The 19,653-nt window shown below is 38.6% G+C and overlaps 2 protein-coding genes across 2 annotated transcripts; both read left to right on the forward strand.

The window, feature by feature from the left end:
* Nucleotides 1-586: 586 nt before the first annotated feature.
* LOC145096120 (uncharacterized) lies at nucleotides 587-2,132 on the forward strand. Its single transcript, XM_079033890.1, has 2 exons — nucleotides 587-1,418; nucleotides 1,546-2,132. Exons 1-2 carry the CDS (start codon nucleotides 587-589, stop codon nucleotides 2,130-2,132), a joined length of 1,419 nt encoding a protein of 472 aa, XP_078890016.1.
* A 42-nt stretch (nucleotides 2,133-2,174) lies between these two features.
* Nucleotides 2,175-5,973, forward strand: LOC145096121 (uncharacterized). Its single transcript, XM_079033891.1, has 4 exons — nucleotides 2,175-2,683; nucleotides 2,894-3,082; nucleotides 3,169-4,104; nucleotides 5,823-5,973. Exons 1-4 carry the CDS (start codon nucleotides 2,175-2,177, stop codon nucleotides 5,971-5,973), a joined length of 1,785 nt encoding a protein of 594 aa, XP_078890017.1.
* Nucleotides 5,974-19,653: the final 13,680 nt, after the last annotated feature.

Raw genomic sequence — 19,653 nt, forward strand, 5'->3', positions numbered from 1 at the left:
TATGGAAAGATGAATCTATCAGATGTAGAAAAAAGGATAATGAAAATTATTCTCTATGTTGTGGTTATGGCAAAGTTGAACTTCCAGAGTTAAAGAATGCACCTCCAAGTTATGAAATTCTTTTTAGATCTGGAGATTCTAAAAGCAAACATTTCATGAAGAACATTCATTCTTACAATTCTATGTTTTCTTTTATGTTGATGGGTGGCAAAATTGATTCCTCAATCAATAGAGGCAATGCTCCATACATTTTTAGACTTAGTGGTCAAAATTATCATAGTATTGGAAGCGTTTTACCAGATCAGGGATTTAAACCAAAATTCTCTCAGTTGTACATATACGATACTGATAATGAAATCACAAATAGATGAACATGTTTGGGGTACACTTTTCAATATTATCACATTAATATATATCTTATTGATCAGTATAACTTTCTTTATTTATCTTATGTTTATCTATTAATGTTACTTGCAGTGGAGAAAATCAATGATCTACATCAAATTGTTCTGTCCTTGATGATGATATTATACAAGATTTGAAATTGATGTTAGATTCAAATAATGTCTTGGTTCAATCTTATAGGATGGTTAGAGATTGTTTTAATGAAAATCCTCGTGCTGATATCAAGTTGAGAATTATTGGAAGAAAGGACCAAGACGGAAGGACATACAACCTACCATCTGCTTCTGAGGTAGCAGCTTTGATCGTTGGAGATATTGGTGATTCAATTGATAATAGAGATATTGTTTTTCAAACTTCATCTGGTTCTCTACGGTGTATTAGTGAATTACATCCATCATACCTTCCTCTTCAGTATCCACTACTGTTTCCATATGGTGATGATGGTTACAGAGTTGACATACCACATCGAGGTATTACATCTTCAAGCAACAGTAAGCGGCCCAACTGTACAATGAGATCATTTTTTTCTTATAGAATACAGGATAGGGATCAATATTTTTCACTAATTCTTAATTCAAAAAGGTTGTTCCAACAGTTTTTGGTAGATGCTTACACTATGATTGAAAGCGAGAGATTACATTTCATAAGGAGCAAACAACAAATTCTTAGATGTGAGTCTTATGCGATTTTACGTAATCAACAAGACCTCGGGAATAGAGATATATCCAACATCGAACAACGTGTTATCTTACCTACTTCATTCACTGGCGGTGCGCATTATATGATGCAAAACTACCTTGACGCCATGTCCTTATGTAAATGGTTTGGATATCCTGATTTCTTCATAAGCTTTACATGTAATTCAAAATGGCCTGAAGTTAAAAGGTTTCTTCGTAACACTTCATTGCATCCAGAAGATAGACCTAATATCTTATGTAGGTTATTCAAAATAAAGCTTGATGCTTTTATTAAAGACATACAGGAAAATAAAATTTTCGGCATCGTTCAAGCAGGTATTGAAAGTTGTTGTTTAATACAAATTTTTTTATAATTCTTTTTTCGTTTCTTAACATTATTTATTATTTGCAAATATAATTCATTTAGTACTAATCATATATTTTTTGTAAATTTAATTTGCAGTTGTCTATACAATTGAATTTCAAAAAAGAGGTTTGCCACATAGTCATATTTGTCTATTTATGCATGTTGACTCTAAGTGGCCTACTGTTGAATATATTGATCCGATAATTTCCGTGGAGATTCCAAATATCAATGAAGAGCCAGAGTTGTATTCACTTGTAAGTGAGTTCACTATACATGGTCCTTATGGAGCTGAAAATATGAATTGCCCATGCATGGTTGACAGGCAATGTTCGAAAAATTTTCCAAAGCAATTCTATAATCATTCTTCAGTTGATGTCAACGGTTATCCCTTATATATGAGAAGAAACAATGGACATTTTGTCGAAAAATCAGGTGTCAAGTTAGACAACAGAAATGTTGTTCCATATAACAAATATCTATTGAAAATACATCAGGCACATATTAATGTTGAATGGTGCACTCAGGGATCTTCCATAAAGTATCTGTTTAAATATATAAACAAAGGTCCAGATAGAGCTACAGTTGTTGTTGACATCAACACTGATTCTCATCAAGAAAAGGTTGTGGATGAAATAAAAGATTATTATGATTGTAGATATCTATCTGCATGTGAAGCATCATGAAGAATATTTAAATATGATGTTCATTACCGATATCCTTCTGTGATGCGACTACCTTTTCATCTTCTTGATCAACAACAAGTCATATATGCTGCAGACGATGATATTGACGATGTTCTTGAACAACCTTCAGTTGCTGCTTCTATGTTCACATCTTGGATGGAATGTAATAAAATTAATAAAGATGCACGAAAACTTACATATGTTGAATTTCCGACAAAGTTTGTTTGGAAACCTAATGATAGGTTGTGGAAGCCAAGGAATTTTGGACGCTCAATAGGAAGGATTCACTCTGTTTCACCTAAACTTGGTGAAATATACTTCCTAAGAATTCTTTTAAATAAAGTGAAAGGTCCAAAATCATTTGAAGAAATTCGTACGGTAAATGGTGAAGAATTTCCTACTTTTCGAGATGCATGTTATGCTTTGGGCCTCTTAGATGACGACAAAGAATATGTCGAAGCAATTAAGGAAGCAAGTCATTCAGGAACTAGTTTTTATATGCGTTTCTTATTTGCTACGATGTTAATGTCTAACAGTTTGGGTAGACCAGAGTTTGTTTAGGAAAATACATGGCAACACTTGTCGGATGGTATTCTTTACAACCAGCAACGTAGATTAAAGTCTCCAGGTATTATATTTTTTTACCATTATTTGTAAAAACGAATATTTTATATTTTCAATATGCAGGGTGCAATTTTGTTTATAAAAACTAATGTTTTTAATATTATATTGTTTTTTTACATATTCATAATTTTTACAAGTTTAACACTCAATGAGGATCAACTTAAAAACCTGACTTTGTTTGAGATCGAACAGATTTTACTTCGTAACAACACCAGTCTTAAAAATTATAACAAAATGCCTTACCCTGATTCTGATATAGTTTCTTCTTCAACAAATCGCCTTATCATGGAGGAGCTAGACTATGACATACCCATTTTAAAGAAAGAGTTTGCTCGAATGTTTCATGCATTAACAAATGAGTAGCGAAATATTTTTATTGATATCATGACTACAGTCAATGATAAGAATGGAGGTGTTTTTTTGTGTATGGATATGGTGGAACAGGCAAAACCTTTCTTTGGAAGACGATATCTGCAGCAATTAGATGTAAAGGTGATATAGTTTTAAATGTTGCTTCAAGTGGTATTGCATCGTTATTATTGCCTGGAGGTAGGACAGTATACTCTCGGTTTATAATTCCATTGAATCTTACAGAGGATTTTGTTTGTAAGATACCGCCTGATAGTGAACTCGGCAGATTAGTAAGAAAAAGCTCATTGATTATCTGGGATGAAGCACTTATGGTCCACAAGCATGCATTTGAAGCTTTAGATCGAGCTCTGAAAGATGTATGTAAGTTTGATAAGTCTAGCAACTCAAAAATTCCTTTTGGAGGGAAAGTGATTGTTTTTGGAGGAGACTTCAGACAGATTCTACCTGTTGTTCAAGGAGGTAGTAGACAAAATATTGTTAATGCTTCTTTAAGTTCTTCATATATGTGGCAACAATGCAAAGTCCATAAATTAACAATAAACATGAGAATAACCGTTGGAAGGGAACCATCTGATATTCGAAAAATACAAAGCTTTGCAAACTGGCTTTTGGATATAGGAAAAGGAAAAGTTGGTGGTTCGAACGATGGTGAAGCGATTATTGATGTTCAGGATGATATTCTCATTAATGATCCACATGATCCTATAGGTTCATTAATTGAGTTTGTATATCCTTCAATCTTGGAAAAATTCAACGTTATGAGTTATTTTCAAGAAAGAGCTATACTAGCTCCGAAAAATGAAGTTGTCCAACAAATCAATGATTGTTTATTAGCATTGTCTCCCGAAGACGAAGTAGAATATTTAAGTTCAGATTGTCTTTGCCAATCAGAGTTTGTTCATGATCATTTTGATCCCAATTTATACTCCCCATATATTTTAAACGGTCTTAAAATATCAGGTTTGCCAAATCATAGGTTAATTTTAAAAGTCAGTGTTCCAGTTATGTTACTAAGAAACTTTGATAAAAAAAAATGGATTATGTAACGGCACCAGACTATAAGTGAAATCTCTGGGCAGATGTGTTATTGAGGCAATTATCATATCTGGAACTAATATTGGAAAACAAACCTTTATTCCAAGAATGTCTTTAAGTCCATTTGAAAAAAAATTCCCTTCAAATTTCAAAGAAGAATGTCTTTATGTTTTGCAATGACAATTAATAAAAGTCAGGGGCAGTCGCTATCAAAGGTTGGTCTGTATCTCAAAGATCTTGTTTTTTTCACATGGAGAGTTGTATGTTGCCTTATCTAGAGTTCAAAGTAGAGAAGGATTGAAATTGTTAATTTTAGATAAGGATAGTAGACTTAGAAACAAAACTTCCAATGTTGTGTATAAGGAAGTTTTTAGAAATTTATAAATGCTTCGTAGTGTTTAAATTAAAACAATTGTGTGTTTTTTATTACATTTTTCAAATATTTTATTTTTTTATATACCATTGCAATCCATAATATTGATTTTGTTTTGATATTTTATTTTCACACTTTTATCAATGTCACATGGTGTTTATTGTTTGCTCCCTCAAATCAAAAAATACTGATTTGCCCTCGCATTTCATAAAACATTCAAATATTCAAAGTTTCATTTTAGTTATCTTTATATTTACCTTTTTTAATGTTTGCTTGTGTTTCTCTTTAACATCTATTCAAATTTGTACATTTTTTTTTACATATATATATATATATATATATATATATATATATATAAATATTAATTTTAAATAATAAATATAAAAATGTGAAACAAAAATATTTCTTATGAATAATATAATTTTTTTACAAATTTTTTACTCGTGGATTCCAGGGGTTGTAACCTAGTTATTAAAGTAATAATATCCAAAAAGCACGGAAATCATTAGGGCGGATGCTGTGCCATCACGTCGGACTTTTGCACTTTGTACCGGAAGTACATGAAACAATAAACATAAAATGTAATGTAACGTCCCATTTTCACAAAACTTTCATTTTATTTAAGTAAAGCTTCCCGTTTATAAATCCGTTTTAAAGCGCGAAATCTTTATTGTTGCTGATGAATGTGTACAGTCACGCCTTCGCCTTTCTATGAAGATCGATGATACCTGAAATAATAAACAACTGAGTAAGCACAAAGCTTAGGGGTCGTTTGTTTATGCTTCTAATTAGGTCCAACATATAACCCGGTCCAAAAAAGATAGATTGGGATGTTTGATTTCGCTTTTGCAATTAAGGACTCGGTCTAAGTCTTAGACTCGGTCCAAGTAAAAAACTTGATTCGGTCCTTCCCTCTCAATCGTTGGCCTGGGACTACATCATATATGCAGATTTGTATTTACCCTACGTACGTTGATAACCTCCACAGAGAAGGCAACGATACTTGAACCAACAGTAGGACCGATCAACAGGTTCTTCCTTCGTTATCGTTTATTCTTCGTTTTTTCGTTCTCGTTGATAACCTGTATAGCAGCAACATTCTTCATTCTGAATTATTTTTTTATTGTTTGCTGATTTCTTCCCCCACTCGTTCCTTATGTTTTTTTGCTGCAAAATATATGATTTTGTATTGGGATTTCGTTTTAATTTGTGTATATGTGTATGTATATCTCTCATTTCAGGGCAAAAAAAACATATTAAATGACTAGTGAATGTACATCTGTCAGTAAAAGAGCATCAGGTGGCTGTAGAGCACAAAATCATGTTGAACAATATGAGATAAGAAAGAGAAAGGTGACTCCAGAATTCTACATGAAGAAAATCGAAATGTCCACTGGAACACTAATGAAACAAAAGAGCAGCAAGATAAGAACATAATTCCAATTCAAACAAAAAACAGAACCAAAAAATCATGAAGTTTATGATTGCAAAACTCGTTATAAAGAAAAGATGTATGTTTCACAAAACTGCGGGTGATCAACGCATAATGGTTCAATCGTAAGATGCAGAGAAAAGTACTCTCATCAAATGAAAGAAAGAAATATTTGTTAGTTCACAAAGAATTGGTATATACGAACAAAAAAAGTGGCAACATCTACAATGATTAAAAATTTAGTAAAAGCCCTTCAGAACATAGGCTAAAAAAGAGTAGATTTGATGTCAGGGAGTAGAAATATTGACCAATTTTCGAACTTCTGCTGATGGATCATTTGCAAGAACAAACAAAGCTTAGAGGTAATTGTCCATAGACATGTACAAAACCTGCAAAAAAGTTGAAGGGACTACTGCTTAGTAGTTTCTACAGTGGCAAGTTAAGTAATTTAGTCAAAAGTAAATGACCAAATAACTTTTACCTATGGCATGAACATAATGTACTGATTTACAGAACCGAAGGCAAGCTTTCTAAGCAAGGCATGTGGAGATTGAAATAACTGTACAAAAAATGCACCACTTAAGATCATGAGACAGTGAAAAAGAACAAATGTTCAAAAAAAATCAAAAACTAAGTAATTATAATAACAAGGACAAGGTGTTACCTGGAGTAATCTTGGGAGGAATACATCAATAGGTCTTTCAGATGATCCAGGATTTTCTGCATCCAGCACTTGAGGAATATCTTCACAAGTCTGTATTTTATAGTAATTTCAATGTGGAAGTCAACTATGTTCAAAAAACATTTATGAAAACAAAAGATCACATGAACATGAGCGTTAAATTGTTTTATCTAGCACAGTATAAGGGTAAGACGGTCATTTTTCATCATTCACCACAGTCAGTCAGATAAATAATCAAACAACATAAACTCAATCTGATTTGGAACACAGTCAGAACTTTTAACCCAGTCAGCTTCTAACCAAGTCAGCTCTAACCCAGTTAGCAACTATCAAATGGACCCTTAGTGAGTTTCCCCCAAAATACTCCATATGATAAACATACAAGCTAGCATCGGGCTCACTCAGCCATCGGGATGGAATACCCAGGGTTTGTTGGCCTACCGCCTCAACCAAATCGCTCCTCCCGAGCCTCTATGCCTTCGACTTACAGCTGGTTCGCACCGGGTGTCTTGGTCTACAGCACTAAGCAGGATTGCCTCAACCCACTACCACCATATGTCGACATATAAACAATCAAGGATCAAGTAGGCACATAATACAAGCAAACATCAATCATACAACTCACTACCACCTACTAGTCCTCTCACAACATACTATCCCACAACCAACTAACCTCTAATTCCTAACCATAAGTAACCAAAAGTGACATAGCCACCTGAAAAAATGATCCTACTCTATAGCCACAACCAAACGAGGAACAAACAAGAAAGGCTAGATCAAGAGTTCTCAGGCTATCCTAGATAACCACATACAGTCCCTAAGACACTCCACAAGATGATAACTAACAAGTACATACATATAGACCTACAGATCACTACCGCATAACAATATCCTAAATACCAGGATACAAATCTAACAGATCACTACAACATAGCAACATCCTAAATACTGGGTTATAGATCTAACAGATCACTACAACATAGCTACATACTAAATACTAGGATACAAATTTAACAGGTCACTACAACATAGCAACATACTAAATACTAACAATCCAAGGGATGCATAACCGTATATACTCAGAGGTGAGATAGACACCCAGACAGGTGAGATAGACACCTGGAGAGGTGATCCTACTCTAGTGCCACAACCAAATGAGAATCAAGAAAGAAATCCTAGATCAAGAGTCCTCAGTCTATCCTACATGATTATATACAGTTCCTAAGGCATCACTCTACTAACAGATAACCAAAAGTAGTGGACCTACAGTAACTACCCAAAAACCAGGGGTAAAATTTTCATATTTATTATAGCTAAAACATTGATACCATTTATTTCAAATATGTCAAATCCTCATTAAGTAAAACATTTATCAGAGTTTATCCCAAAATCATTCATTGCAAAAAATCATAGGTGTGTGCAATGCGATCAATCTGAGCCCTTTTCCAATTCGATGATACCTAAAACAATAAAAAAAAACTGGAAGCACGAAGCTTAGTGAGTTCCCCAGAGCATACCCCACACAATCCACATAATCACATAATCCACATCAGCTATAACAGCTACATAAACCATAACAATCGTATAAGCATGCATATACACATATAAAGATGCCATGGAAACCCTCCAAGGTCTTATTCACATACTCACGTAAATCATATCAACTACATAAGTCATGCATATAAACATATAAGGAAGCCCTGGAAACCCTCCAATGTCTTACACCGGGTGCCCTGGAAACCCTCGAGGGTCTTAGCCCACTGCCATGGGAACCCCCACATGGCATTCACTAACTACCAATCAAACCATACATACCAACATATAAGCTAAACATGCAAACACATAAGGATACCCTAGAAACCCTCTAGGGTCTTACACCGGGTGCCATGGGAACCCCCACATGGTCTTAACTAAGGATGACATGGAAACCCTCCAAGGTCTTACACCCTAATGCCTCGGGAACACCCCCAGAGGTCTTTACCTAGGATGTCGTGGAAACCCTCCAATGTCTTACACCAAAGTGCCTCGAGTACCCCCAAGGTCATCCATGCAAGTATAACAAAGACCACTAGCATATCACGTACCACATAATCAATTAGCATACCACATAATCACTAGAATACTCCTTGTCACATAACCAACTAACATGCCATATATTACAACTTAAGCTAGTGTATCACATATCATAAAATGGGCCAACATTGGTGACTTAGACCAATTGGTATGGTGAGGAGACTCACCTGACACTGTTGAAATCCCACAGATAAAACTCTAGCTACTGGTTGACAGATTCCCGAACTGTCAACATCAAAACAACACCCAATTAACATTTAGGTTCCAAGCCTAAGGTCCAACTCACACTCCAAAGGCCCAATAGACAAGTAAAGGGCCAAAGTAGGCCCAATTTTAAAAATTGGGCCCAAACCACTACATGGACTTACTTTAAGGCCCAACCAATTATTCTAGACCAACCAATTGGCATTTTGATGGCCCAATAGCTAATAATCCTCAAGGCCCAATTATGGCCCACTTATGGTCCAATTTTCCATATTGGGCCGAAGCCTTTCCAATGGGCTTTATCCTAATGCCCAATAATTTCCTTAGTCCATAAATATGTTCCTAATTAGCCCACAAAGGCCCACAACAGCTTAGTCCAACAAATGGCCCAATAAGAACCCAAAACCCAATTAGGGTTTTTCACATGAAATACTGATTAGGGTTAAGTGTTCCTTCTTAGCCCAATAACGACTTAATCCATTAAGTCCAAACATACAATGAAATCGGGATTGAGTCATATCTTCACTCCAATGGTCCAAAATGCGGGTCCCGATAAGTTAAAATCAATAATACCAAAATTAGGGTTTTCTAAACCCTAATTAGGGTTTCTAACCCATTACAATCCAATTAGGCCCAAAAGCTAAGTCCTTAGGCCTATTAGGGTTTTCCTAGTTGGGCACCACCCACTACTACCTCGGGTAGTGGTGGTCAACGACGGCACACAGCGGTGGCCATCACCTCACGGTGGTGGTTATAGGTTTTCTTTTCATTACGTCACATCAGTTACAATATTACAAGGCAAAACCCAAATAACACACACCCACACTAATACAAACATACACACATACACATCGACCCTAGAGGTGGCTGGCGGTGGCACATGGTGGCAGCTACCACCTCACGGTGGTGATGGTGGAATTTATGGCCAAATAACCCCACACATAACACATACTCCTAACAGAAATACACCCACGAAGATTATCTCCATACATCAGTTTACACACTCGCTTGCGAACTACGAGCTCAGCCACATCGGTGGCAAGCGACGGTTTGCAATGGCAGCCACTACCTTACGGTGGTGGTGGTGGTTTTTCTTTTGTTCCAAGTCAAGTAGCCACACCAACAAAGGAATGAATACACCTGCCATATCTACACGTCCTTGATTGGGGATAAATACAACCACCCACCATAAAGTGGTGCACGAAGTAGACAGCGACATCGGAAAGCGGCCACAACAGCATCTAACGGCGACAATGAGTGCTAAAAGGCAGTGACGGACATGGCTATGGTGCAACACCGAACTGATAAAGAAAAGAGGATGAAGCGGACGATAGCAGCGGAAGCGACAGAAGGCAGAGGAAAACTATGACAACGGAGGGGTGGCAGTGGTTGTTTGAAGATTTTTCGGCAGTCTTTCCCAATGTCCCTTGTTGTCGCCGCCAGTAGGAACTCAGTGGTGGTTGTGACTTCTACAGTAGGGGTAGCAGTGCCGGCCGGAGAATGGGTTTGTAAGGATGACGGTTGGAAGATGGGAGGTATAAGGGTGGTGCACCTGTATATCTTTTAGGGTTAGGATTTCTTAGAACTTATATACCCGACCCACCATGGAACATCTTGCCTTAATGGCAGAACTGGTCCTTGCCCATAAACATTTTTGCAACCAAGGCCCAAAATTTACTCTTTATACCCCTGCGCCCCCAATTCTTTTCATTTTAAGTCTAAAATTTAACTTTTTAACCCAGCCTCCAGAAATCCTTTACAAATTAAATCTAATACTTACCAAATAGCCCCTTAGCCTCCAAAATCTTTTCAAAATAAATCCCCAAATTACTTTTTAAACCCCGATTAATCTGATTTATAACATTTAGCTTCCCAAAACCAACACCCCGCTAAATAATATGGATTTAGGGCGACTATTCGTTCATCAATTTTATTTATTTATTTATTTAATAAATAGGATGTTATAACTCTCCCCCACTTAAATTAGATTTCTTTCTAAAAATCATCCCTTACCATCCCTTACACGCCTGAAAACTTGGACGACATGGTCACAACCACAAGCATACCATAGCCTCTCCAAGGCAACCCAAACCGACCCTGCAGGGTTCTAAAACCCGAAGATGAACGAATTCCTTGCGGCATGATCGTTTCTACTCCGTTTGAGATATGTAGTCTTGAGATGGTCTGTCTCCCTGACAGACTGCTCACATCGAATCATCATCGAACTGATTCCACAAGAACTAGCCTAGCTAGAATACTTCCCACCTGTAATACCATGAAGCTTCCTAAAGAGCAAAATCACCGGTCAACTGTGACTTCTGAATAATAAGAAAACCACATAGCTGCTTTCCTGAAGAACAACCGGGACCTCCTTGGTCCCAACTTGTCCGCCAACTGTCCGAACCACCGGACACCTACCCGATCACTGAGCCAGAATCACACATACAGCAGTCCCACATGGTACCCAAGGTTACGTCGTCTGACAATAACTGCCCAACCTATACAACCACTCATGGCTCCTTCCATCCGATCATGATAGGCTAACAACCTGTTGCCACTGAATCCAATGCAAAAGGTGGATGCTACCAGTATAACTATAGTCTTACATCATACTCGGTCTCCTTCAACCTACCGATTCCTGATTCCAATTTTGTTGCGACCTACTCATAACCTTACGAACTGGCCCGCCCTGGCCTAAGTCATCTGAACGAATCTGTGAGGCTACGGCTATACCCGCAGACTTACAACACTTTCCACAGTATCTCACCGCTTGTGAATGCTACAGAACCCCGGTAGTCTTACAACACTTTACGCACCATCTAGATGCTAATGAGTGCTACAAAACCCTCATAGTCTTACAACACTTTCGCCCTAACACCAACACACCCAAACTGAAATCAATCCATGACCGAACTTGATTCCCCAAATTTTTCTATCAAGCATGAATGAGGCATGATTCATATGTTGGGGAGTTTTCCGAACTCCAAACTTACACAAGCCTCAAACCAAATAGCCACTTGGGTCGCCATTTTTCCTCGATGAGGACGAGAAGCCCATCCCAGTCTCATACATGTCTCTGTCTTGAATACCTGTGCGATTCTCCCCCACTCAGATTCAACTAAGTCTTCGCAATACATGAGATTTGAAGGATTCCCGTTCCTTCTTACTCTTTAATAACCAACTACTGACAGCCTGTTTCTTGTCCACGCGAGTGCTCTATTACGACCCAAGTCCCCAAGAATCACGCAACTCCTAAAGATCATACAAACACTTCCCGCATCCCAGTGAGACTAATAATATCAGACGCCTTGAAATGATGCCCCACCTATATCTTGAAGTTCAAATAGCTGATGTCCAGGCCAAGCCTCAACTGTAACCCACTTCCCCTAGCACTTCCAAGAGTCGACTCGAGCATAATGGTTGAGTCACCAATCCTGTCCATAGGCCTTCCGCATCATATCCCTGAACCGATATTGACCCCAGACCCAAATAACATTGAACGCTCCAAACCCACAAAGAGGGAAACAATTTTTTTCGCTAACCACCCTATAATTCACGGTATGCAAATGGCATATGACAATGTTTGAAGGCATAATCCAAACACAAGCAAGGAAACAAACCCAAAGATACACTTACTAAAACCCTTGAAATGAAAATCTCCCTCGTGCAGTTTCCCGCAAGAACTGTATTGAATCCGGCCCTGGTGGCCTCTCAAAAGCTGACTCGAAGTCTTGGGTCCTTTCTCGGGACCCTCCAATGTATGCACCTGATCTAATCCCCTCTTCCAATGTGCCACAGATCAATCCCTGCTCTCAAGATCTAGAAATCAAATCACCCAGGGTCTTGCACGCTAACACACTCATCAGCTCAATTGTCCACGACTGAACTGTAGTGGCTAAAGCAACCTATGCCCTAAATCGGGCTACAAACTACCCTACACATAGTCTCTAATCTTGAAAGTGCAATAGATCGCACAATCAATCCTTTCCGCCTGATACAAGAGATCCAAGGCGAATTCTAAATTCTGAAAGTCCTTCTGCTAACTGGCTCTCCACCAGAGCCAGGACCAAACCCTGGTCCTTCCCCTTATGTGCTCATCTGCATTCTGCATAACAGCTATCCCCACGATCCAATCATAACCAAGAATTCTCCTTCCCAATCTTCTTAGATTCTCCAAGACTTTCCCTGATTCGAGTATGGATCCTGTGCTTTTAGTAGTACGGGCCCAATACTACCTTCCACACCTATCCATACTTTCCTCTGGAATCATCCTGAATCCTCTAAGTCACCTACTCCCACGATGTACTAAATGTCTTCTAAACAACAACACAATATCCCTAGAAGTACCTCCTAGGCTCTCCTAGGTTCCTATCCCACCAAATCTCCCCACTAACTCACTGGAGCATATCCTAGGCTTTCCTTGGTTCCCAACCTCGCCCTGCCATCAGCTGCTAAAGAACTCCCCATGATGCCAACCATCTACCTTCTGGATATCGTCATATCCACTTAGTAGCTAACTCTCATCACTCAAGAGCTCCACAAAGCACAAAGCAAGTAGCACTCGTGCATTAGCACCCCGATCCAAAGGACTATCATTGAACACTCATCCCACATATTGCGACTCGCGCTGTCCACATCCATCCAACCTTACTGTAGGCTGCCTTATTCATGCAAACTTTACATATAACAAGATCTAATAGACCGTCGAATAATAGACTCTGATACCAACTTGTAACGACCCAAAACTCAGGGGTAAAAATTTCATTTTGATTATAGCTAAAGCATTGATACCATCTATTTAGAATATGTCAAATCCTCATTAAGTAAAACAATTATCAGAGTTTATCCCAAAATCATTCATTACGGAAATCATAGGTGTGTGCACTACGAACAACCCGAGCCCTTTTCCAATTCAATGATACCTGAAACCATAAACAAAACTGTAAGCAAGAAGCTTAGTGAGTTCCCTAGAGCATACCCCACACAATCCACATAATCACATAATCCACATTAGCTATAACAACTACATAAACCACAACAATCGCATAAGCATGCATATACACATATAAAGATGCCATGGAAACCCTCTAAGGTCTTATTCACATACTCACGTAAATCATATCAACTATATAATTCATGCATATAAGCATATAGGTAACCCTGGAAACCCTCCAAGGTCTTACACCGAGTGCCCTGGAAACCCTCTAGAGTCTTAGCCCACTGCTATGGGAAACCCCACATAGTCTTCACTAACTACCATTCAAACCATACATACCAACATATAAGATAAACACGCAAACACATAAGGATGACATGGAAACCCTCTAAGGTCTTACACCGGGTGCCATGGGAACCCCCACATTGTCTTAGCCCAATGTCATGGAACTCCCACATGGTCTTAACTAAGGATGCCATGGAAACCCTCTAAGGTCTTACACCCTAATGCCTCGGGAACCCCCCCCCCCCCCCCCGAGGTCTTTACCTAGAATATCATGGAAACCCTCCAAGGACTTACACCTAAGTGCCCCGAGAACCCCCCGAGGTCATCTATCCATGTATCACACAGACCACTAGCATATCACATGCCATATAATCAATTAGCATAATACATAATCACTAGAATACTCCTTGTCACATAACCAGCTAACATGCCACATAATACAACTTCAGCTAGTGTATCACATATCATAAAATGGGCCGACATTGGTGCCTTAGACCCATTGGTATGGTGAGGAGACTCACCTGACACTGCTGAAGTCCCACGGATAAAACTCTAGCTATTGGTTGACAGATTCCTGAACTGTCAACATCAAAACAACACCCAATTAATAATTGGGTTCCAAGCCGAAGGTCCAAGTCACACTCCAAAGGCCCAATAGACAAGTAATGTGTCAAAGCCCAACATATGGCTCAATTTTCCAAATTGGGCCAAAACTCTACATGGACTTACTTTAAGGCTCAATAAATTATTCTAGACCAAATAATTGGCATTCTGATGGCCCAATAGCTAATAATACTCAAGGCTGAATTATGGCCCACTTATGGCCTAATTTTCCAGATTGGGCCCAAGCCTTGCCAATGGTCCTTATCCTAAAGCCCAATAATTTCCTTAGTCCATAAATATGTTCCCAATTAGCCCACAAAGGCCCACAACAGCTTAGTCCAACAAATGGCCCAATAAGAACCCAAAACCCAATTAGGGTTTTTCACATGACATAACGATTAGGTTTAAGCGTTCCTTCTTAACCCATTAATGACTTAATCCATTAAGTCCAAACATACAATGAAATCGGGCTTGAGTCATATCTTCACTCCAATGGTTCAAAATGCGGGTCCCGATAAGTCCAAATCAATAATACCAAAATTAGGGTTTTCTAAACCCGAATTAGGGTTTCTAACCCATCACAATCTAATTAGGCCCAAAAGCTAAGTCCTTAGGCCAGTTGGGGTTTCGCTAGTTGGGCACCACCCACTACCACCTTGGGTAGTGGTGGTCAACGACGGCACACGTCGGCTCACGGTGGTGGTTATGGGTTTTCTTTTCATTATTTCGCATCGGCTACAATATTACAAGGAAAAGCCCAAATAACACACACCCACACTAATACAAACACACACACACATAGCCAACCTAGTGGTGGCTGGCAGTGGCACGTGGTTGGAGCCACCACCTTACGGTGGTTGTGGTTGCTTTTCCGGCCAAATAACCCCACACACAACACATACTCGTAACAGAAATACACCCACGAAGATTAGAACCATACATCAGTTCACACACCTGCTTGCGAACTACGAACTCAACCACATTGGTGGCAGGCGACGGTTTGCGATGGCAGCCACCACCTTACAGTGGTGGTGGTGGTTTTTCTTTGGGTCCCGGTCAAGAAACCACACCAACGAAGGAATGACTACACCTCCTACATCTACACATCCTTGCTCGGGGATAAATACAACCACCCACCACACGGTGGTGCACGGAGAAGACAACGACACCTGAAAGCGGCCACAACAGCATCTAACAGCAGCAATGAGCGTTGAAAGGCAACGGCGGATATGGATATGGTGCAACACCGAATTGATAAAGAAAAGAGGATGAAGCGGAAGATAGCAACGGAAGCCACAAAAGGTAGAGGAAAACGATGACAATGGAGGGGTGGCAGTGGTTGTTCGAAGATTTGTCGGCAGTCTTTCCCGATAGCCCTCGTTGTCACCAGCAGTAGGAACTCAGTGGTGGTTGTGACTTCGACAGCAGGGGTAGCAGTGCTGGCCGGAGATTGGGTTTGTAAGGATGATGGTTGGAAGATGGTAGGAATAAGGTTGTTGCGGCTATATATCTTTTAGGGTTAGGATTTCTTAGAGCTTATATACCCGACCTACCATGGAACATCTTGCCTTAATGGCAGAACTTGTCTCTCCCGATAAACATTTTTGCAAACAAGGCCCAAAATCTACTCTTTATACTCCTGCTCCCCCAATTCTTTTCATTTTAAGTTTGAAATTTACCTTTTTAACCCAACCTCCTGAAATCCTTTACAAATTAAGTGTAATACTTACCAAATAGCCGCTTAGCCTCCAAAATCTTTTCAAAATAAATCCCAAAATTACTTTTTAACCCCTGAATAATCTGATTTATAACATTTAGCTTCCCAAAACCAACACCCCACTAAATAATATGGATTTAGGGCAACTATTTGTTCATTAATTTTATCTATTTATTTATTTAATAAACATGATGTTACACCTACATTGGTGCCTTCGACCAATAGGTACAATAAGGCAAAACTCACCTAAATCGAAGAGCATTGAAAGACTGTAATAAGCTCCCTTCTGCAATGCTTTCTCCCGAAAATCCACTAACACTAGAACCAGATCAAATATTAATCAATGGACCAAAATCCTCAATTTTGGCTAACGTTGGTCAAAAAGTCAACGATTAACGAAAGTCAACAAAAGTCAAATTCCAAGGCAGTTGACTACGCTCAGCGTACTTGTAACATCCTGTTTCCTGACATTTCTGAGGCATGGACCAGAAGTCGATTGTGTGAGGTTTTTGGTCTTAATGAGACATTTTTTAGTCCTAGTGGAAGGAGAAAATAATAGTTAATAGATTTTACCATTGAGTTGTGTTTTGGGCCGAAGGGTAGAAAGGGAAAAGTCTTAGGCCAGGTTCTTGTGTGAAATATCTATTTTTCTTCGAGAAATTTTTAGTCCAAGATATTTAGATAATATTGTAGAGATCTTTAACACCTTTCTGTGGATATAAAGAACATCAAAAACGGAGTTGGAATGAAGAAGTTATGTTCGTTTAAAGTCAGGATGGTTTTAGGTTGCGATGCGTACGTTGGGCATACTCAACGTGTACATTATGCGTACTAGGGCATCTCTAGTATGATGAGTGTAAATTGACTATGTTGGTCGTACGCAATTAGTTTCCAAACCCTATTTTCGTGTATTGAGCCCTATTTAAGCTCCTTAACTTCCCCAAACCCATTCCATTCTCAGGCTCCACCTCTCTAACACCCTCTCCTGAAACCCTAACCTTAGATTGAGACTTGTGAGAAAAAATAATGTGTTTTTAAGTGCTTTAGAGTGTTCTTGCTTCACTTTGGAGATGAAGCAACTGATTAAAGGAGCATTGGTTGCTTTGGAGCTTATAGATCCGGACCTTGTCCACCTTGATCTTTCTTCTAGAGGAATAAAGTTTGAATCTTGATGATGAAATTGTTAGGTCTAGCTAGTTTTGGGTGTTATGAGTTTTTGGTCACTTTAAGTGCATAAAGTTTAGATTTTGAAGTTTATGACCTTATTATGGATAAATTCGGAAACTTTATCCTTATAAACATCATTTTCATTAAGATCTAAAGGTTAAAGACTTGGACTTAATGGATTAAGTTGAAAAGGATGCACTTTTGGGTACCTTTGAGACTTAAAGACTAGATCTTGTTTGGTCGGACCATTATAATGGATAAAGTTGGAAACTTTATCCATTATGGAGCTATTATGAACCATAAAAACATGATCTTGATTGTTATATGTAACCCATACATGTGTTAGATACTCTTATTGGGTTAAGAACATAGGGTTTTGGACATTTAGCACTTAATAGCCATGAAAAGTCATAAAGGTGGAAACTTTATGACTTAGGATGTCATTTTGGGCTTGGACATGAGTTTTTGACGGAAGGGCTTAATCAAATAAGCTCTTAATGGTGTTTTGGGATTGGGCAGCGTACCTGGAGGTACAATGCATGTACGCGGTCAGCGTCCCACTTTTTGGTCAACATCAAAGTACGATGATTGTACTCTCTTAGTGCGTAGGGTGTACTCCGCTAGGAAGGGATATTGACTTTTGGGACCTTAATCATTGACTTTGACTTTGACCAGGGTTGACTAAGTTTGACTTAAGGGTATTTTGAGCAATAGTTAATCTTTGGTCTCTATGTGTTAAATATATGACCTGTAGAGCAGGCTATGGGAGCCGATATTCATTCAGATTGTTTTCATACTGAGAGGAGAGTTTTCCTCACTTTACTTTCGGGTCGAAAGCACAAAGGTCAGCCTATTGGATTGATTTGCTATGTTGTAGTGATCTATTAGATATGTATCCCAGTTTATAGGATGTTATTATGCAGTAATGATTTGTAGATCTGAATTTTTGTCTGTCGACTGATTATATGTTTATCTGTTATGTATATGCCGACATGCTATAGTTTTGGTTTAGGCTTTACTACTTTGTGTGTGAGTCAATAGACTGGGGGTATTCTAGTCTGATGACGAAGTGGGTCTGAGGGTATTCCAGTCCGATGACTAAGTAGACCCATTGTATATTGGCATTCCAGTCCAATGATCGATTGGGCCGAGGCTATTCCAGTCCGATGACTGAATGGGCCCGAGTGTATTTCATTCCGATGACCGAGTGGAATCATTTTATATTGGCATTCCAGTCCGATAACTGATTGGGCCGAGGGTATTCAGTCCGATGACTAAGTGGATGTGTTGTATATTGGCATTCCAGTCCAATGACTTATTGGGTCGAGGGTATTCTTTTCTGATGACTGAGTTGACCTTTTGTATATTGGCATTCCATCCCGATGACTAAATGGACCCATCATGCTTGTTTGTATGTGTTATGTTGAGTGGTGGTACTTTAAGGGAACCTACTAAGCTTTGGCTTACAGTTTTAGTGTATGGGTTTAGGTACTTTGGAGGATCGTCGGAAAGCAAAGGCATGATCATACATAACTTCCTGTTTTTATGACTTTGGGTCTTGAGAAAACTCTAATTCTGAAGTTATGTTTTTGGAAACAATGACTCTTTTGTAAACAATTAATGATGTTAAATGATTGATTTTGAAAATTTGAAATTTCTTTGAATTTTTCGAGTGTTACATTACTCAACGTACGCCCAGAATATGCATCCTGATCCTACTCCTTCATTAAGAACTTAATCGCCTAAGGACTTTTCATCCAAACTCAGATCTAGCCTCAAAACATTGTCTTCAGTCATAAAGTTTCCACCTTTATGACATTCCATGTCTAGGGAAGGTCCAAAAGTTGAAACCCTAATTTATTAATCCATAAGAAATCACAACTCTTACATAGAAGGGATAAAAGGACCAAGATCACATTTTTATGGTTACTAATAGCTCCATAATGGATAAAGTTTCCAACTTTATCCATTAGAATGGTCCCAACAAACAAGATCTAGTCTTTAAGTCTCAAAGGGAC

The sequence above is a fragment of the Lactuca serriola genome, chromosome 3, assembly GCF_051521515.1.
Source record: "Lactuca serriola cultivar US96UC23 chromosome 3, Lser_US96UC23_V15, whole genome shotgun sequence".
Classification (NCBI taxonomy): Eukaryota; Viridiplantae; Streptophyta; class Magnoliopsida; order Asterales; family Asteraceae; genus Lactuca; species Lactuca serriola.

What these genes read in the sequence shown, in the direction of transcription:
- LOC145096120 (XM_079033890.1), top strand. Translation starts at nt 587, where the DNA reads ATGGTTAGAGATTGTTTTAATGAAAATCCTCGTGCTGATATCAAGTTG. An exon ending in TTTCGGCATCGTTCAAGCAG is followed by an intron (nt 1,419 to 1,545) that starts GTATTGAAAGTT and finishes TTTAATTTGCAG; the next exon opens with TTGTCTATACAATTGAATTT.
- LOC145096121 (XM_079033891.1), top strand. Translation starts at nt 2,175, where the DNA reads ATGCGACTACCTTTTCATCTTCTTGATCAACAACAAGTCATATATGCT. An exon ending in ATACCCATTTTAAAGAAAGA is followed by an intron (nt 3,083 to 3,168) that starts GTTTGCTCGAAT and finishes ATAAGAATGGAG; the next exon opens with GTGTTTTTTTGTGTATGGAT. An exon ending in TCAGGTTTGCCAAATCATAG is followed by an intron (nt 4,105 to 5,822) that starts GTTAATTTTAAA and finishes TACATCTGTCAG; the next exon opens with TAAAAGAGCATCAGGTGGCT.